The sequence below is a fragment of the Lasioglossum baleicum genome, chromosome 19, assembly GCF_051020765.1.
Source record: "Lasioglossum baleicum chromosome 19, iyLasBale1, whole genome shotgun sequence".
Taxonomy (NCBI): Eukaryota; Metazoa; Arthropoda; class Insecta; order Hymenoptera; family Halictidae; genus Lasioglossum; species Lasioglossum baleicum.
In genome coordinates, this window is record NC_134947.1 from 6496143 (window position 1) to 6511193 (window position 15051).

Here is a 15051-nt window from a genome sequence, read left to right on the forward strand (position 1 = left end):
TAATGCAGCAATACATCGTGCAAAAACAATTAAGAACTATTTTGAGAGGGTAAAAGTTGAAGTTTTACCCTGGCCATCAAGGAATCTGGACTTAAATCCGATTGAAAATCTTTGGGGAATATTAGCAGGAAAGTTATACGACAATGGGAAACAGTATAGCACTGTTTCAGAATTGGAAAATGGGATTAGAGAGGCGTGGTCTGAAATTAAAATTAGAAACACTACAAAAATTAATTTACAACTAAGTATTGAATTTTTATTTTTTTAAATTTTTTATGTAAAAATACATAATGAACATACATTATACATTATTTGGGTCACTGCAGTGCGACTTTTTTTAGCATATATAACATCAATGATATCTAGGAAATCCGAGTCGATGACAATCGACGAGTTAACTCGTCCTCGGCGGATTAAAATATGAAAATCAGCGGTCCGTTCAACGACGAAACGCAAAACACAGCTTAGAAACGTTGCAAGAACGTTTCTAAATCTATCAATACGCGATTACAAGCGAATCTAATATCACAAGAAACTCGCAGAAGAACCGCAAAACGCGAACGCAGAACAAACATTGCCCCGTGGGGGATGATTCTGGCTTTTACAGTGATCTATAGATCTAAAAATAATCTTCTACTACCCTCATTCTCAGGAGGGTACTCATTACAAAGATTATAAACATTAAAAGTCTCTTTTCTTAAGAGTAGATAATATATTGCCCCAACTTTTTCTATCACAAAGTCAATGATAAGTAGAAAATTACCCCGTACGGCAAGTCAACGGCGCTCCTAAGGGCCGAAACCTCTCTTACTACCATTACTAAGAAAATTATTCTTCTCGTCCCGGAAACTAGTCTCCTTTTAGCAAAATTACAATTCGATTTCTTCAGTAGTGAATAACAAATTGCCCTGGAGGGAATGTAAAATTCTATTTCTCAAGCAACAATGAATAAATATATCGCCATTTTGGTTTTGTTAAGGTACAGAAATTACGAACTACACAAACGTTCTAATTATTGAAACCGTAAAATAAATCGAACAGGCTGAAAACAGTATAACAGTACTTCTAAATTCTCCTAATGTTTTTAATAAACGCATCAAATCCGCTGTCTAATTCGTTATCCGTAAGAAAACTATTTTCCTTTTATCGCTAAAACTTGCTAACCCGGAACGTGGTTCCAATCACAGACTTCCTCCTGGACGCTCTCGTGATCCTGTTCTTACCAACTTCGTTTGCACTCTCGTACTGTGCGTCTTCGGACCAGTTGCTATCTGTGGTCGTGCAGCCGGCCGGTGATTTATCGGATTTATCCGAGTACCCAGAATCGATGACGACGGTCTCGTCGATCTTGAAGATGTTCCTGGACAGTGCAGGATTTTTTCTGAACGTTGCTCCCCATGGAACGGAATGCGCGTTTTCGTTCTCACTGTCGCTCCTGATAGGGCTGACGCACGGAGATGAATCGCCATTTGTCGAGAGTCTCGACATCATGCTCAGAAGGGAACTAGTCCTGGGTAGTTTGCACCTGGCCACCGGAATCCAATAAACGGAGTCGTCTTCTTGACAATGTTTCTGCTCCGAAGCCTTGCCTTGGTCCAAAGACATATCGAAGTCGATGGTTTTGCGACTGTCATCGCTTTCCACCAAAACTGGAGACCTTCCTTCAGAGTCGCTGTTCTCGGTGTCGTTGGAATACACTGCCGTCGAGGAGGATTTCGCATCCGACTCGCTAGCACTTCCTAAATCGACTTCATTTCTGATCGTCGAAGTGAACGATTCCTGAATAGTCTCATCCAAGAGTGACGAGTTCCCTTTCTCCAAAGCGTCCACCACGGCCTTCACATAATTCTGCTGTGCTCCAGGAACGTTGTTCTGCTCTCGCAACAGGGCTTCCTTGATAGCCCTCGCTGTCATAGCTGTGATGATCTCTCGGACCACGCTCTTCTCTTTAGGAGGCTGTTTGCTCCTCACCAAGTTTTCCAGCTCCATCGACTTCCTCCTCGAGGTCAGGAACCTGGTGCTCGGAGAGTTTACCTGATCCGGATCCTGGCCAGTGTCCTTCCTCTTCGAGGACTCTTCAACGTTCTTTATCTCGCAAGACCCCCATGACGTTCTTCTCGAGTTGAAGAATTTAGTAGCGGGAGAGTCTGCATTATTTCTCTCCATCTCATTCCTCTGTTGCGCCAGCATCCTTGAAGCCTCTTGAAACTCCTTCAACTCCTCAGGAACTATCGACATCCTTCTGGAGTTATGGGTCCTGGCGCAGGGAGACTTCGCATCCTTCTCCAGCCGCACCGGGGTCTTCGGAGACTCTGCAAGATCCTTCGACTCCGCAGGAACCATCGATTTCTTCCATTTCAGGTGGGATCGCTTCACAGGAGTTCTCTCGCTGATATTAATGTTCTCCACCTTCTTCACGATCTCTCGAACCAAAGTTGATGAATTAGGAGAGTCCACTGGCTCGAAGAGGATCGGTTCGATTGACCGGATGTTCTTGTCTAACCAGTTTCTCAGTTTCTGTCTACCTTTACATGTCTCTTCGTAGCTGACCGATAGTGGTTTATCACACTCTGATTTCAAAGTCGAACTTCTATATTCCATACTATGCGAGGCCTTGTTAGAGTTATCGCGCATCGATGCGTCCTTCCAGCTGTCCTCGAAGATTGAGAGTTTCCTCAGAATGTTCTCCGAAGGCAGTCTTTTTCCTTTCGGAGATTCTTCAAGGATCGTTGACGAGAGGAGACTACCCGGAGAGAATTTTGGTGTCGAAGCTGTGCGGACTCTGCGCGCGCGCGGTTGCTCTTCTCTCTCGCTCTCTCTCGTGTTAGGCGAGCTTGTCTTCTGCGGAGTTATTTGAGCGTAGATTGGCTTTGGAGGTTGGATGTTGTATTCCGCGCGCGGTTGCTCTTCTCTCTCGCTCTCTCTCTTGTTAGCCGAGCTTGTCTTCTGCGGAGTTATTTGAGCGTAGATCGGCTCTGGAGGTTGGATGTTGTCTTCCGGTTGCTCTCTCTTTATCTCTCTCTTGTTAGGCGAGCTTGTCTTCTGCGGAGTGATTTCAGAGTCTTCTGCAGACTTGGACAAGTCGTTTTTGGTCTTCTTGGCAGTTTTCCCACGTTTTATTATCACGTATGTACCGTAATTCGATGCGTCAATTTCATCCTCGTCATCTTGACGCGGTAGCTCTAAAGGAGAAGGCTTTCGACTGAGCACGATGTTGATGTTGCTCACCTTTCGAGACGGAGACATTTTTGGGAAAGTCTTGCTGATGTCACGTCTTGGTGTTATGTGTGGGATACTTGTGTCCATCTTTTCTGTCGTTATTGATGGAGCTTTCTGCTGTTTCGAGTTTGGAGATTTTTGGTGGCGTTGAATCTTGTAGGTGCCTGTAGACGGATTGCTCGGTTCTGGCTTTTCCTGCGATCTGCGTGCTGGTGCGTCTGTAAACGATGGCAGAAGTTTGTTAGTAAAGAAACTCAAATCGATCTGACAAATGTGGCGATAATTGTGGAAGTGGTTTAAGTCACATAATTCTTTTAAATCGAAATTCAAATTCAATTTTCCAACATTATATTTAAATCCCAATTCAAATTCAACTTTTAATCATTATATTTACATACGAATTCAAATTTAACTTTCAGCGACCCAATTTGAATCGAACTTTCAACTCTATAAATTCAAATTCAACTCTCAGCGATCGAATCTAAATCGAAATTCAACTTCCAATCATTATATTTAAATCTCAATTCAAATTCAACTTTTAATCATTATATTTACATACGAATTCAAATTTAACTTTCAGCGATCCAATCTAAATCGAAATTCAACTTCCAATCATTATATTTAAATCCCAATTCAAATTCAACTTTTAATCATTATATTTACATACGAATTCAAATTCAACTATCAGCGACCCAATTTAAATCGAACTTTCAACTCTATATAGTTTTATTAATTAGATTAGATGGCGATAGATACCTGATATAGTTAACGTGCTCAAATTCGTCACTGAAGTTCTTTTCCAATCAGGATCCTTCCAAGATGGTGGGCGACGATCAAACGGAGTGCTGTTTAAAATTTTCGGCGGGCTCGAGCGTTTATTCAGGTACCACTCCGGAATCGAGAGACTCTGTAGAGATCGCTGAAACTTCAATTCTGCTTCTGTCAATTGTCTCCCCTGTAGAAAAAGAGTAAACATTAGAATGCCGTTCCGTTTTATATAATCAACTGAAGAAAATCTTACTCTTCAAATCACGAATGAGAACTTTATTTTATTAAATAGCAATCTTACGAGTTCGAGTATAAAATAAAAACAAGTTATTTTAATAAGATGCATTAATTGATCGAAACGATAGCGCCGAAGGCATCTTTAAATTAGATATTCAACATTTACGATCGATAATTGGGATTATTTTAATCAGAACAATGCCTGAGAAGGCAGTGTCACTGTTTGTTTCTTTGCCATGTAACTCTCGAATACGTTGAACCTCGCGAGTATTATGTTTTCATACAGGTGTGATAGTCACAGGTAAACATAATCAGTATAACGATCATCTAGAATTTACGAAAACACTTATTTTTCAAGTTAGCCGGAAATCATTTCACTTAGAAATCACGCTAAATTTTGTTATAATAAACATAGTATATCGAACATTTAACTTTTAATTACTCGCGTACAATAATTTCAGCCTCAAAACTTTAAATTTAGTGTTACAAGCGTGAACAAAGGTGTCGACTACTACACTGATAAATATTCATTTTGCGCATTGAAGCAGCTATTTTATTTAATACAGAAATTATGTAGAAAGTGAAGTGCGAGAGTAACTGAATGCAAATGCTACAAGATCGTAGAACTAATCCCGTAAAAATGAGTTGATTTATTGTTAGAAAGGAAAATATAAAAATACCACGAGTATCAAGGTGAAAATCAACAAACAAATGTAGCAGTCCATTTACAATGTAGTTAGACTGCAGATCTCTATGCGAAATAGAAACTTTCTATCTGAATTGCAGCAAGCTCTGGTGTGAAATAAATATTTAATATCTTGTTGAATATATTTAACAGGTTAAAACTAGTGTAGCAGTACGTTCAAATCATTCAAATTTGTTTACAATGAGAAATTACCCATTTTATGCATTTATAACGAAAATGGACACGTACAATTTAAAGCAGCGGACGAATTAAGAAGATTTGAAGACATTAGCGTATTAATTTGAGCTAAATAAGACAATTAAAAGAAGAAAGGAACTTCTATTTGGCTTCTGTGTCTTGCAATCAATGCAAACATTTTTTATTTTGCATAAAGATCCGCAGTCTAATAATAAGTATTTAAACAAACACTTACGTGTTGGTCGCAGGTCAGCATGTTGTTTCTAATCCACGTCACCGGCACAGACATTTCCGTAACAAATTCGAAGTCAAGCACAATGCAACAAACGGGATAATTATCACAACTTCGGAGTTCTATTTGTTAAATTATGAACGGCACGATGCTAAACTAAACGCGTGTTTACAAATAGAGTCGTCAGATCGCCTCCGTGATGTTGCTGTTTTGAAAATCAACAGAGCCACAACTTTGCCAGGTAAGTACGGATAACTAGTCGACTGATGAACGTTCCACAAATTTCGTGCCGCAAATGAACCGATCAACCCTGACGGGCCTCATTATATACCCTTCAAGGGTAGCTACCCCCACCACGCGCACTCTGCTCGCAAGGATTCTCATCACTGACTGTGCACAGCATTAGGCTACTCGCCGCGTAATTCATTTTTCCATTACAATATTCGCTCTTCTGTCAATGTTTCGGTTTCGGGATTTTTCCTACGGTGACAGCAATCTTGGCAACTGAAAAATAACGATGAAATTAAACAATTAAAAAATAAGTAGAGGTCGCATAATGCCGCAGCTTTGTCGATTCATTCCCCCAAGTTTTAAGAGCAGGCATAACATTTTCAATATTGAACTGTACGATTTGAACTTCTTTGCGAAGCTAGAGCAATTAGTTCACTGCAGGATGTGAAAAGATATTTTTCCAGAAATTGCAGTTGGGCCGGAATTGTAGAGAAAAATACTAAAAGTTGCATTTCACAACTTTTTTATGTGGGCCTATATTGAAGATTTAAAAGATAGTTATAATAATTAACCCTTTGCAGCTGTTTTAACTCGAAAATGAAACATCTCGTTCTAGGTAGAATAATTTCGTTCTATACGATTCTTTTCATTTGATGGATATGAAATTGATATACACTCCGAGACAGAAAGATAGCACATCGTCTATTTTTCCTCATTTGGTACATTGAACTAAAGAAAATGAATATTTTCATATGTCAACACATTCTGACATGGCTGTACGTGCAATGTGCTGAGTATCATCCACCATATTTACTTCAATAGAATTTTCGAAATGAAAACGTAAATCAAAGTGTGATGATATCGGCGCACAGGTTCGATCAATGATAAAACACAAGCAATTTTGCAAATTAATTAAACACCCAACGTTTCGATCCTGATGTGGATCATTTTCAAGAGTAAAAGTTTGCGTCTGAAAAATAATGATCGAACATTGATCGAACCTGTGCGCCGATATCATCGCACTTTGATTAGCAAAATTACGATCGACAAACATATGGAATTTATGAAAACGTAAATATTGGGGCACAAAAGCGGGACAAAATGATAGCACAAATAACAGTTTTACATTTTTCAGTTGTACAGAAGTTATCGAAGAGCAAACATTCATTGCAAAACGTAATTGATAAAGTGGGTACTAGCTTCTTTCGTGCTTGTTTAATAAAACAACATACTTAAGTGTAAAGAATGGGTCGTGGAAAAACACTAAGCGTATGTGAAAATACAATATTGAAGTCAAAGGAAGAACAAGATTGAATTACACAAATATCAAAAACTGTAAATAGATGCCGAAAAGTTATTATGAGCTTGTTAAAAAATCCTGACAATTACGGGAAACAGAAATGTTCTGGGCGCCCACAAAGTTTAACTGCCCGTGAAAAACGTGCAACATTGAGAACAGCACCAAATTCGAGGATGACTGCGAGACAAATCGCCGAAATTGTTGGCGTAAACACTAACGGGAAGAACGTACGTTGTGTCTTACAAAAATGCAAGCACTTAGTGCGAAGAGATTTGCGAAAGAAACCTTGGTTAAAGATGGAGCAGAAAGCGTTCCGCTTACAATTTGCCGAAAAACATATAAATATGAGGACAAAGCGGCGAAGAGTCATATCCACTGACGAAAAAAGATTTAATTTTGATGGTCCAGGCGGCGTGGGCTATTACTATCATGATTTGAATGAAGAACAGCAATCTTTAAGCCGTCGCCAAATGGGAGGCGGCTGTGTGATATAATTTGGGCCGATACTGGATATTGGAGTAAAACAGAAATCTTTATAAAAGGACAAATGAATAGTGAACGGTATATTGAAATGATAAATGAACAAGTAAACACCTATGCTACAAGAATTGCTGCAAATAAACACATTTTACAAGAAGATAACGTCGCAGTCCATGCAGCGTGAGCGGTCAAGAAAATACTTTTCTTCAAAAATTATTCGTGTTTTGGAGTCGTCAGCAAGATCTCCAACCTCGACATTATTGAAAATTGTTGGGGACATCTTACCAGAACTGTGTACCAAAATGGCAGACAATTCCAAAGTATTAACGATTTAAAGTGGAGCATTTTGGACGAATGGGAGAATATTAGCCGAAACAGTATTAAAAAATTGTATAAATATTTACCAAACCGAATGATTAAAGTCGTTAGCTGTACAGGAGGTCCTACAAAATATTGAGCATTGATTTGTATCGATTAATTCTATATTATGTATATTTCAAGTTTCTCATTAACTGTGCTATCATTTTGTACCTCTATATTTCGTTAATAACACTGTCTAACAACAAATTTGTTCCACAACTATGTTGGATGGTTCTTATAGAGTTTTTCGCGCTGATTCCGAATCTGTTTTTAATTTTTTTCCTATACGCACAAAAAAAAACATATTTTTCAACTTTAAACAAATATTGTGATGTTATTATAAAAGATATTGAATTGTTCTTTGCAGCAAAAGATTCTGTAGACTTTCCTGAATACAGTGATATCCAATATTAATACATTATGATTGTTTAAACGTGTTTAAAAAATGATTAAAGACGGAGAGACACCACTTTTGCACTAATTTTTGAGGATATTTTTCAATTTATCTTAAAAAATAAGGGTTCAGCGGATAATCGAACTATACCATGCGATAGAGCAGACTTTTATCTTGAGAAATCACTCTTAAAGTTTGCAACGTCGACGTTTTTTTAATGGTGAGCGTCACTGGCGGCAACTCATGTCGGGCGAAGATATTTTGCTTTCTGGTTCGAAAAAAACGTCGACGATCCAAACTTGACAGGGTGGCTTCTCAAGATAAAAGTCTGCTCTATCGCGTGATATAGTTCGATTTTCCGCTGGACCCTTATTTTTTGAAATAAATTGAAAAATATCCTCAAGAATTGGTGCAAAAGTGGTGTCTCTCCGTATTTAATCATTGTTTAAACATGTTTAAACAATCATAATGTATTAATATTGGATATCACTGTATTCGGGAAAGTCTACGGAATTTTTCGCCAGAAAGAACAATTCAATATCTTTTATAATAACATCAGAATATTTGTTCGAAGTTGAAAAATATGTCTTTTCTTAAAACTCAATTTTCTCAAAAACTGTACGCCTAGGGAAAAAATTAAAAGCAGTTTCGGAATCAGCGCGAAAAACTCTATAAGAAGGGCCCAACAGTAATTAGAAAACATAAAAAAAGTTGAAATTTGTTGGACAGTGTAATTCTACTCCAGTCAATAAAAATAGATAAGTTAATGAAGCTTCGTCTCATTTCATTCATATATGTTAAGAAATACACACTAAAAATATATGTGTATAAAGAAATGGAATTTCTAATGTTTCATAAACAGAAATTACATTTATTTCAAAGTGTGCTATATCTTCGTCCCGGAGTGTAATACCTCATACAATAATTAAAGGTTTAGTAATTGATTAGCTACCAACATGTTTAAGAATGTAAACAATATTTTGAATAATGGTACAGCAATTTGTCGTGGTGATTTCGAGTCACCACTGGAGTGCTAAGAGTTAAAGACGGTAGCAATTGCAGGATATTACAACAATGACAAATATTATAAAGCGGAAACGCTAACGTTACCGTTAACGCGTCAGAGGGAATAGCTGCAAGCTGCAAGTACAATTGTATAGAATTTCGGGGAAAACCTGGAAGAGGGAGGGTTGCCGGAGGATTAATTATGGCGTGGAAGAACCGACGCGACGGTGCCCGTAAGGATAATCACGGTCGCTTAGAGTGGCCGGAGTATGGCAGGGTAAAACGACCGGCGACATTGAAGACACTATAAATCCTCGGAAGCGTCTATACCTGTCTGTCTGACCTTTCCTTGCCTTATTGCACGTTTGTTTCCATCCGAGTTGCCGTTTCGATCAACTTGAAACGCTCCCTAAACGCGAAACTGTTGACAGGAACCACAGTTTGTTACTGCGAGCGAGATATGTATAATTATTTTACCATGCATGCGATTTATCATAGACAAACACTCGAGTTCATTGTGCTCGCTTAATTGGATGATCATGCGCGCAAAATGTTGCTCGGTCGCATAAAACAGAAGAGAAACTTCGGAAAGGGGCAGATTCTGACGCTAAAAACTTTATAGGTTTTTGCGAAAATAATTTCACTCTTTAGCGAATCAATTTCACGCCCATTAAGAATATATAAAATTGATTTTATTTATTTATTTCGATTAAATTATACGTAGGTCTGAATGCTCAATGGTGAAATTGATTTGCGAAAGGGTGAAATTGACTTGCAAAATGGCGACTTCGGAGTGCGGAACCTGTATAAAAACGAGAATGGGGGTTAAACGAGAAGAGAGAAGCTGGAAAGAGGGGTCCCACGATCGGGGAAAATCGATGTTGGTCGCGTTAACGAAGAAAGTGGAATGAAGATTAGAGTTGGAGTGAAAGGGAGGGCGTGAAGAAAATGGTCGGGTGGCAAGCTCTTCCTCGTAGCGGGCCCGGAATTCGGAACGTTACCCGCGTGTGTGGAGGGGAGGGCTGGACGCGGGGCAAGATCCAGTGGTCTCATTTGACGTCGAGTCTCGCGCGAAGTACGCTTCTCAATGAGAGAAGATCGTTAGTACACACCGGGGCGAAAAGATAGCACAATCTGAAATTAATGTACAAAATTTCTGTTTATGAAACATTAGAAATTCAATTTTTTTAAAAACATATTTTCAGTGTGTCTTTCTGAACATGTATGAATTAAATGAAACGAGGCTTCATTAACTTATCTATTTTTATTGAATGGAGTAGAATTACACTGATTCCGAATCTGTTTTCAATTTTTTCCCTATACGCACAGTTTTTTCAGGAACAAGGCTTTGAAAAAAAAAACATATTTTTCAACTTCAAACAAATATTCTGATGTTATTATAAAAGATATTGAATTGTTCTTTACAGCTAAAGATTCCGTAGACTTTCCCGAATACATTGATATCCAATATTAATACATTATGATTGTTTAAACATATTTAAACAATGATTAAATACGGAGAGACACCACTTTTGCACCAATTCTTGAGGATATTTTTCAATTTATTTCAAAATAAGGGTCCAGCGGTAAATCGAACTATACCACGCGATAGAGCAGACTTTTATCTTGAGAAGCCACCCTGTCAAGTTTAGATCGTCGACGTTTTTTTCGAACCAGAAAGCAAAATATCTTCGCCCGACATGAGTTGCCGCCAGTGACGCTCACCATTGGTACGGCCGTTCGCGCGCCGCGCCGTATCCCGTCACTGGCATTTTGCTTTTTGTTCGAAAAAAACGTCGACGTTGCAAACTTTAAAGAGTGGTTTCTCAAGATAAAAGTCTGCTCTATCGCATGGTATAGTTCGATTATCCGCTGAACCCTTATTTTTTGAGATAAATTGAAAAATATCCTCAAAAATTGGTGCAAAAGTGGTGTCTCTCCGTCTTTAATCATTGTTTAAACACGTTTAAACAATCATAATGTATTAATATTGGATATCACTGTATTCAGGAAAGTCTACAGAATCTTTTGCTGCAAAGAACAATTCAATATCTTTTGTAATAACATCACAATATTTGTTTAAAGTTGAAAAATATGTTTTTTTTTCAAAGCTTGTTCCTGAAAAACTGTGCGTATAGGAAAAAAATTAAAAACAGATTCGAAATCGGCGCGAAAAACTCTATATGGTAGATAATATTCAGTACATTGTGTACGTACAGGCATGTCAGAATATGTTGACATATTAAAATATTCATTTTCTTCAGTTTAATGTACCAAATAAGGAAAAATAGATGTTGTGCTATCTTTTTGTCCCGGAGTGTATAATACATCACGATTTTCGCGACCTGGTTCGATCTCGCGTCCCTGGACAGGTGCTAAAAGCTGCCGGACCCACGTCTACAGGCCCAAGATATTAGAATGGCAACGCGATCGGGCCCGATTTACGATCGTTGACCACGGCGAAGCGAAAAGAACGTAACGGGACAGCGGACAAAGGGGGTTCGGAACGGGCGAACACGGACCCCTCGATGGTTTTATGGTAAGGGTGGAATTCTGGAGACTGATTGCGCGCCCAGGTAACCAATTGGGCCCAATTGCACCGCTCTGTACGGTGGAAGTTTGAATGCGTTGGGGGGCTCGGGGTTTTATGGAGTATACCTGCACGTATTGCATTGAAATGTTGCTTGCGCATCTTCGAGCGAGTCGATGGGAAATTGAATTTGTCTTGTGCTGTAAACGAAGAGAATTGATTTCGTAAAATATTCAGAAATGATAAAAATTGTTCGAACCAATTGCACAACTTCATGTGCAAAAATGTATAGCCTACAATCCCCAATATAGAAATAATGGATTTATCGTTCCCTGCTTCTTCGAAGCGGCCTACCTGTCGATGAATTTCAAATTCAGGGGTCCTTTTGGCATGTACATAGAGTTGATATGGTAATCCAGCTTCTCGTAATGATATTCAGTCTTATAACGCTGGAGAATCTGGAACAAGATCAATTTGATAACAATCGAACATGAAGATATACTTAAAAGAAGAACGTGTATTCAATTTCATTAAAAAGCAGCTCTTTTCTCACTTGGAAAATTAAATATAATCCGATACTGAACTAAACGAATCGCACGATGCAGTTATTTAGTTATTTAGTAGCCAGTTAAAAAAAATTTGTTACATGCACACACCTTCGAGTCGTCTCTCCCGCTCTTTTTCGTTTTCTGTAGCTTTAGACGTTGGTTTCCCTCGGGTCTCAATTATCCATCGGGTCTTAATTTGTCCGGGCTGTTTGTCTCTCGATCAAGCCGGTTCGTCGAGATCCTGGTACTGTATGTACTTTGGAAATGAAATGGATGATTATGTGAAAATTTGCTTGTCAAACGAACATTCCGGGAAAAGGTTCAGGTAATTTCGTGCAGGAGTTCCATTGTGGGGAAGCACAGCGCGCGCAATAAACAGAGTCCGAAAATCCAGGGTTGTTTTGGTAACTACCCAGGATTTATTGGCCCTCGCGACGGTCAAAGTAATTGCCCAGTTTTATTGACGTTTTATTACTTCGTCGCGTACCCTGGCATAAAGCAGCGACAGTAATTTTGAATATCGTGAAACGGTTCGAATTTCTTTTATTGCTGTTCTTGGAAATTCTGAAAATGTCAACAAATATACACGATCAGTGTCTGTACGTTTACTATACGTCAGTCAGTCAGTCAGATCTGCTTCGAGCTGATATCGATTGCAGCCTGCACTCGATGCTCGAAGCTGAGTGTGCTTTTCATCTACTTAATTCGGAAATAGATCTATGATATTCTGCTTGTACAGTGTCCTGTCCAATTCAAAGAAAATTCCGAGAATTTTGCTTACTGACAACGCGCGTTGATGATGGAGACGTGCCTAGGTGAACTAAAGGTCCGCATTACAGCCAGGTATACGTCGGATTATCGCGGCACCTAGGTAGCAGATTAAGGGAGTAGACTCCTTTTTCCAGCATTGCAAGAGTGCGGGATTCACATTCTCATTTCTCGATGTAATACTAAAATGGGGGTTTTCAGTAGTCAAAAACGCTAGATAAAAAATCGATCTAGGGCGCTGTCGCCCTCAAAAGTCCCATTTTTTCGTTTACGAGGCGTAATTTGCATTATTCGGAAGCATACAACTGCGCGTGTAGCTATTCCCATAGCTACATGCTGCCGAATAATGCAAATTACGCCTCGTAAACGAAAAAAGATAGAAAAACTCCATTTTTGTATTATCGAGAAATGAGAACGCGAATCCCGCACCCCTGCAATCCTGGAAACGAGTCTTAAGACACCCCAACAAGCCTAATCCTCCCCGGTAATAAACGGCGATTCTCGGTTTATTGTTCCTGAGCATTTACAGTGACCACCGAGGACGCTAACGGGAACTGTACTTAACGAGCACACTGTAATACAACTCCGAAATTCTGTTCCCCTCTTCACCACAACTCCTTTTCCCTTTCCTCTTCTTTCCACCAAAAGAATGAGGTATTATAATACCTAAAATGCAGCACAGAACAAAGCAAATGGCCTGAACGTGTTAACCGAAGTTTTTCAGTATAAAGAGTTGTTTTGTAGGTGAAAGATTTTCGGAGATTTTAAGGTCACCTTCATTTTTTATTTTTTAATAGACGATGTTCGATTTTCCAAGATTTATATTAATTGATTTCAATTTTTTCAGCATTAAGATAATAGGTATAATTACCTTGCTAAAATGACCACCACCATTTCCAATTCAGCAAATCGTCGTCTCAAACACATCCTCCTCCCATAACCAAACGGAAGTGATGCGAAACTATGACGAACACCATCAGCTTGCAAGCTTCGTTCCGGAAGGAATTCGCTGCTTCGTGGAAAGTATGTACTTGTCCAGATTGCTTATCACGTAATGCTGGAAAACCACTTGGACCTAATTGCATAGACAAGGTCGTTAATTGAGGAGAAACCTCCTCGCTTGTTCGTCGTTGTGTTGCTTTCAATTACATTGTGTTTCTCCTACTAAAACCTGAATTATGTTATCATCACTGTTCGAGTCTCCAGTGGAATACAGATTTGATTTGTCCAAGCGAATATATTGTTGAAAGTTCATTTTATGTTTGCGGAAAGAATTGTTTCTTACTCCTTTTGGCACTTGGTATCCACCGATAACTGTGTCCTTGGTCATGCAGCGACCATTCCCAATAACGACCGGATACATTCTAGTAACCAATAAGAAAATCATAACAACGTTATTATATATATAATTCATTATTTGATTTGATTTATAGAAACCTATTCAACTACTGCAGAACGAACGAAACTACTCTCCACTCTTAAATTCTCTTTGAAATTGTGCCCACCCATTTCTGCCATAAGTGCATATAAAAGCCGCTGTCCGGTAATAAATAATTTGTCTAAATGCTCGAACCTTTGGGTTGCTTTGATGCAGTCCTTCAGGTACTTCAACTGATCCAAGTGTTTCCCTTCGAGCTGCATATCCTTACTCGGTAGCGTACTGCATATGTACTTCATTATACATATGCTAAGTCTTGTGTATCTGAATGCAGGGCCAGCTGATAAAGCACCGATGTCACAGAATTCGATGTCACCAGTAAGCACGTCGTTAAATATAATTATCGATGCGTTATATTTTTGTGGTGTTGACATATATAATACTATGTAACCAGGTGCAGTGAGAGAACAGTGGCCAATTTAGTATAAAGAAGGATCTTTGTCATTATCCTTTGCTTGCTGTATCCTTGCAAGACAGTCAGTTGCAGTTGCAAGCAGTTGCAAGTGCGGTTCAGTGCGGTTGCGGTTCATGCGTTCATGCGGTTGCGGTGTACTTCGAACGATCACGAAAATCACGAATCACTGTGATAAATCACTGTGATTGAGAACGATCGTGATCGAATTACGAGTGATCAACATAAAAGTAGCAGTTCACGCCA

At 39.0% G+C, this 15051-nt stretch overlaps 1 protein-coding gene and 1 pseudogene across 2 annotated transcripts; both read right to left on the reverse strand.

Annotated features, from left to right (window-relative positions):
* Positions 1–230: 230 nt before the first annotated feature.
* LOC143218276 (uncharacterized) lies at positions 231–6182 on the reverse strand. The gene is made up of 3 exons (XM_076443385.1): positions 5343–6182; positions 3976–4174; positions 231–3437 (listed from the first exon to the last, which is right to left on the reverse strand). Exons 1-3 carry the CDS (start codon positions 5394–5396, stop codon positions 1150–1152), a joined length of 2541 nt encoding a protein of 846 aa, XP_076299500.1. The 5' UTR covers positions 5397–6182; the 3' UTR covers positions 231–1149.
* Positions 6183–8534: 2352 nt separating this feature from the next.
* On the reverse strand, positions 8535–14727 carry LOC143218362 (putative cytochrome P450 49a1; annotated as a pseudogene). The gene is made up of 5 exons (XR_013011030.1): positions 14529–14727; positions 14241–14319; positions 13827–14030; positions 12296–12359; positions 8535–12097 (listed from the first exon to the last, which is right to left on the reverse strand). The product of XR_013011030.1 is annotated as a putative cytochrome P450 49a1 (transcript).
* Positions 14728–15051: the final 324 nt, after the last annotated feature.

Coding starts and splice junctions, on each gene's coding strand:
- LOC143218276 (XM_076443385.1), bottom strand. CDS start 5,396: ATGTCTGTGCCGGTGACGTGGATTAGAAACAACATGCTGACCTGCGAC. Junction 4,175..5,342: donor TGCTGACCTGCGACCAACAC/GTAAGTGTTTGT, acceptor CTTTTTCTACAG/GGGAGACAATTGACAGAAGC. Junction 3,438..3,975: donor GAGCACGTTAACTATATCAG/GTATCTATCGCC, acceptor CATCGTTTACAG/ACGCACCAGCACGCAGATCG.